Source organism: Culex pipiens, chromosome 2 (assembly GCF_016801865.2).
Source record: "Culex pipiens pallens isolate TS chromosome 2, TS_CPP_V2, whole genome shotgun sequence".
NCBI classification, from domain to species: domain Eukaryota; kingdom Metazoa; phylum Arthropoda; class Insecta; order Diptera; family Culicidae; genus Culex; species Culex pipiens.
In genome coordinates, this window is record NC_068938.1 from 19,904,864 (window position 1) to 19,910,863 (window position 6,000).

The 6,000-nt window shown below is 42.0% G+C and overlaps 1 protein-coding gene across 1 annotated transcript; it reads right to left on the minus strand.

Moving 5' to 3' along the window:
* Positions 1-4,047: 4,047 nt before the first annotated feature.
* On the minus strand, positions 4,048-5,690 carry LOC120432465 (uncharacterized). Its single transcript, XM_039597695.2, has 2 exons — positions 4,329-5,690; positions 4,048-4,264 (listed from the first exon to the last, which is right to left on the minus strand). The coding sequence occupies exons 1-2, from the start codon at positions 5,362-5,364 to the stop codon at positions 4,260-4,262; spliced, it is 1,041 nt and encodes a 346-aa protein (XP_039453629.1). The 5' UTR covers positions 5,365-5,690; the 3' UTR covers positions 4,048-4,259.
* Between the last annotated feature and the right edge of the window lie 310 nt (positions 5,691-6,000).

Sequence of the window (6,000 nt, forward strand, 5' to 3'; positions counted from 1 at the left end):
TCTAAACATTTTTGAGAATGTTGAGTATGTAAGCATTAAAGGATAGCTTATTATCGAACATATATGCAAAAATGTGACTGTTACATTGGATGTATCAAAATTTGAGGCCAAATCAAATTTCTATCAATGTTACCCCGGGCTATCAAAGTCACCCCAGTTTACGGTACTCTTATATAAATTTTCTAGAAAACGTAGAACATTAGTTGTAAATTCGACGCCAACATTTCAAAAAGCATCATGTACAAACCATGCGTTTTGAGAAAACCGCATTTGAATGTTGAGCATCCATTTTCAATTCCCATTTTAATATAAAAGCAAAATAAGATGTTCTAATAATAACAAACGATGAAAAACGTTGCTTTTATTGATAATTGATCATCCAAATTCAATAAAACATCATTTCCGTAATTTTATTTGAGTAAAACAAACATAACTCCTTTTGAAATCACCAACGTCTATATCACCCTGCTGTCATTGAGGGGGGCGCTTTGTTATGATTCGTTTTTCTTCGCCGAATGTACACGCAGAAAAATTCAGCCTTATCAATTTGATAAATCACATTATCAACATTAATAAGTTTGAGTTATTGTTTTGATAACGTAGATTTATCGATTTGATAAATTTAAAATATCAAAACGATAATATTTGTTGTTGTTTTGATAAATTTAATTATCGCTTGATTTTTTTGCACGCACGTTTCTTCCTGTCATCCAAAACATAAACAAAAACAACTGAGCGGGGAAGTTAGCCTGTTTCCACAAAAATCTGCTGTAACAAGTATCAGTGACTTGTAGTAAAACACGAATTAAGTCTGTTCGAGGTACTTTATTTACGTCCGTTATGTACGCTCGTTGACGCTTGAATGAATGAATAGCGGGAGAGCTGTGTGTGTGATTGTTGACAGATGGGCGATGCAGTGCTGCTAGTTCTTATGAAACTACATTCTTTACACGCTTTCTTTTAATAAAAAAAAAAAAAACGTTCAATGTAAGAACAACCTTAGCCTAACCTTATTCATTATACCTGCTTGGTGGTCGCACTTCACGCCCACTCCTAGTTCTATACGGTACATTAAGATCGTCACGATTAGGTGGACTAATACTTCCATTATCAGTGAGGTTCAAATGAGTCTCATTTTCTGATTCAAAGCTATCCTGGTCAGCATCAAAATAAATGGATGAATTCGGTGACCCTGCTAGCGATTGATCGCGCTCAACTTGTGGTGTAGATTGTTCTGTACGAACTTGTTCGTTTACATTGTTGTCTGTATTATGTAAGTGTGCAGGTACAATGGGTGGGGGTTGGGGCTGATCCTGATGCTCCTCAAAAAGCTGATCACTCGCGTGAAATCCTTCGTTTTGACTGTTGGAAATGAACTTTCGGTTTCTACGAAAATGATTGCCAAAATAGTCCTTGATGATGTAAGATCTTGCATTAACCTTTCGAGTTACTTGGCCATAATGCCATTCTTTTCCGTTTTTCTTAAAAATGACCTTAGCACCGACATTCAGCTCTGGCAAGTCCTTTGCAAGGCGATCATAATATCGCTTCTGGTTTAAACGCTTACTATCGATTTTATCCTTCACATCCACTTCATTCAGGTTGTTTCGCTTCAAGAGTTCGCTTGCAATTGGGAGTCTTGCCTTCAGTTGACGACCGAAAAACAATTGTGATGGAGTCAAACCCATGCTGCTCACAGGTGTTGTGTTATACTCAAGTAGCCGGTATTGAAAGGAATCGCGATCACCCACTTCATAACATCGCTTAAGGATGTTTTTTGCAATAGCAACTCCCTTTTCAGCAAGGCCATTACTTTGGGGATATCTGGGACTCGAGAAGACAAATTCAATGTTGCATTTGTTTGCATAATCATCAAAGGCAGAGGAGTTAAACGGGACATTATCACATTTAATTGTGGTGGGGTAACCATAGCGACAAAATATCAATCACGTGTCGGGCAGATTTTTCTCGTAAAATTTCAGATACTACAAACCCTGAATACGAATCAATTAACGCAACGAAATCATGACCACCGTATTCAAACAGATCTACACCAATGCGGCAAAACGGATACTCAGGTGGACTGTCATAAAGAAGACTCTCTTTCTGGACGTTTCGAGTGAATTTCTCACAAACTTCACAACCCTTTACAAGCTCAGCGATATCATTCGACATGCCAGGCCAGAAAAATTGCGACCGCGCACGTGCCAAAGTTTTCTCTACACCAAAATGTGGAGCATGCAACCAATTTGCAATTTTTGACTGTAGCAAAGTTGGTACAACAAGTCGATGATCCTTGAACAACAAACCATTCTCATAGTGGAGATCCTCTCGATATTTGTGAAAAAGTTTACCAATATCATCTAACTGATTGTACGGAGGCCACTTTCGTTCAACATAGTCGACGATCTGATTATAGCGAGTATCTTTGCTGAGTGTTTCGATGTACAAATCACGATTATCTGACGATAGACAAACACGTTGCGAAAGGGAATGAATCATACCTGACAACTCCTTGCTGAAATCCGTATCATCGGGCAAAGGGGCTCGAGACAAACAATCAGCAATCAACATTTCTCTGCCAGGAGTATATTGAATGGTCATTCCCGGATATTTCAAAAGGTAGAGAAACATTCGTTGCAACCGAGGAGTAACATCATCAATATCGCGCTTTATTAGCGATTCAAGGGGTTTATGATCAGATTCGACCTTAAAATCTCGACCGTAAAGAAAATGATGGAATCTCTCACAGGCAAACACGATAGCTAACAGTTCCTTCTCTATCTGAGCCCATTTTTGTTCACTCTTGGAAAGAGTACGCGAAGCATACGCAACTGGTAAACCATTTTGTAAAATTACACTTCCCAATCCATCCTTTGAACTGTCGGTCTGAATTGTGATAGAAGCGGTTGGATCGAACGTAGCCAAAATAGGAGTTTGAACTATCGATTTTAGAACATCATCATATTCGCGATCATGGAGGTCATTCCAGTGCCATTGAACATCATTTCGGGTAAGGTTACGCAAGGCAGCAGTTCGTCGAGACAAGTTAGGAATAAATTTACCCAAATATTTGAAAAGTCCCAGGAGGCGCAAAACATCTGATCTGTTGGTTGGTTTAGGCATGTCAACAATAGCTTGAATGTACGAACCATCCGGCTCAATGTATCCTTCAGAGATAATGTGTCCCATGAACTTAACTTTCCCTGTTCTGTACTGAGTCTTTGTTGAGTTAAATTTAATATTGTTCCTGCGAGCACGTTCAAGGACAAGGCTCAAAATTTTATCGTGATCGTTGAAATCTGTGCCTGCAATCAGTAAGTCATCAAAATAAACTTCAACTCCTGGAATATCACCGAAAAGCTTAACTGTTCGCTTCTGAAACATTTCTGGGGCGTTACTGATACCAAAAGGAACCCGATTCCAACGAAAACGACCGAATGGAGTCATAAAAGTGGTAAGGTCAGAACTTGAACGATCTAATTCCATTTGCCAGAAACCATTACGTAGATCAAGCACTGTAAATACGCGCTTACCACTCAATCGACTTAGGATATCTTCAGATTTGGGGATCAAGAAATGTTCACGTTTGATGCAAGCATTAAGCGGCTTCGGATCCAAACAAATTCTCAGTGAACCATTCGGCTTTTCAACAATTTGCATGTTGTTAACCCAATCAGTTGGGTAATCAACTGGACTAATGATGTGTTGCTCAACCATGGCCGAAAGTTCATCTTTCAATCGATCATGAAGACTGAGTGGGATCCGCTTTTTGTAATGAAGTGTTGGTATTGACCCCTCTTTGAGAACAATCGTACAAGTCCCTGGAAATTTTCCTAAACCATCAAATACATCAATGTTTTGATCAACAAAAGAATCCTGATCAGACGGAAGTGCTAAAAAAGAATCGATGGAATGCAATCGCTTGATAAGACCAAAAGCAACACACGAGCTCAGGCCCAAAAGAGGCTCAAAAGAATCATCAACAACAAGAAACTTTGCAGCATGAGTCGTTTTTCTTTCTCGGTCGAAACATGAAAGCCGGACTTGACCATGAATTTGGATTTTATTCGAACTGTAATCAACAACTTTGAAGGAAGAGGATTTGACGATGGGAATGTTTATCTGCTTTACGTATTTCAAGGGAATGCAATTAACATCCGCGCCCGTGTCGAGTTTAAAAAGGACCGGCCAGTTCTGAATGTGGTAACATTTTGTCCACCTTAATCGTGTCTTCTCATTATCCTCAGTGTTTGAATTCACTCTAAAATAAGAATTTGAAAAGCCTGTAGTATCAAATCTCTTCTCACCTGACTCTGTTTGGTTACCTGCATCTGCCCAATTCACACTTTGAACTGTGGTGTTTACAGCTCGCTGGTCCTGGCTCGAAGATGCTGCTGCTGCCCGATGAATGTTGCTCCGCTGGTTTCCTGCTGCACGATGAGAGTTGCCCTGTTCCATTGAACCACTGCTGCGATTGTTGCTGCTGGATTTCGATGCCCTGCAGAACTTCATGAAATGACCACGGCGACCACACGAGTCACAGTTGACGTTGTTGGCCGGACAGTATCGACGATGTCGTCCGTTGTAGGGCTGGCCACAGTTGAAGCACATCGGCCCACCTTTCACCGCGGCAACTTCATTTTCTCCCTGCGAGGCTTGTTCAGCGACTTTGTTGATCTCCGTCTGCGGCGTTCTGCGATCTAGAAGTTGTTTGTTCTCTGCAGCTGCTTCGAAAATTTTACACGTTTCAACGATTCTCGCCAATGGTTCATCCTTCCCGTCCAAAAGCTTGAGCTGGAGTTTCTTATCCTGAACACCAATGATGATCCGATCTCTCAACATACGGTCAGCATACGACGAATGGCACGTCAAACACTCAAACTCACAGTAGCCCAGCTGTGTCCTCAGAGCCGTCTCGAAGTCAGCAAACGACTGCTTCTCCTTCTGCACGATCATGTTGAACTTGAACGCCTCCATTGCAACGTTTTTTCGTGGTAAGCAGTACCCGTCGAACGCCGTAATGACTTCCACGAGAGATCGTGCTGGCGGCTGCGGGTCATTATCTTCAGCGCCGGGAGCGGCAGGTGCTTGGCCAGCGGGAGCGGCAACAGCAGCGGCCGCAGCTGGAACTCCAAACATACTCTCAACATCGCCGTTGTTTGGGAAAAGCGTGTTGTAAATTTGCACTCCTCGCTCCCCGATCAGCCACAAAAACGTCGCGATCTTGTTTTGTTCCGGCTCAGCGTTTTTGTTGTTGGCGATCATGTAAATGTGAAACTGCTGCTTCCACTTTGGCCACTCCTTGGCCAAATTTGAGCAGTCCAATTGCTGGGGCAGTCTTCCTTCCAGAACGTTCGCCATTTGAAACGATTTGATCGACGAACTTTTTTGTAAACAAACGCTTTTCGAGCGACACACAAATTGTTCTTTTTCCGCGTTTTGAACGACAAACTGTTTTGCTTTCTGCGCTTAACGCGACGAACGGTTATTCGCACTTTTAACGACGTACTAATTTACTTCTGACACCATGTAACAAGTATCAGTGACTTGTAGTAAAACACGAATTAAGTCTGTTCGAGGTACTTTATTTACGTCCGTTATGTACGCTCGTTGACGCTTGAATGAATGAATAGCGGGAGAGCTGTGTGTGTGATTGTTGACAGATGGGCGATGCAGTGCTGCTAGTTCTTATGAAACTACATTCTTTACATCTGCTGTATCCAGAAAAAGTGGCCACGGATCCTGTATAAAATCCAAAGGATAAGTCGCAGCCGCACGGTTAACCAATCACCCTCACCCGTTAGAACCGAAATATCGCCGCTGGATCCCTTGAAGCGTTGGAAAAGGCATCCTTAAAACTTCCGGTAGCAACATCCTAGTCCGGCAACAACGTTTAAGTCCGGCAGCACCAGAACCGGAGCTAAGGAAAATGGCAACAGTCGCCCAGCAAGTAGGGAAGAGGCTGTCGTTTCCCATGGAGGCAGAGATTGATAGTGG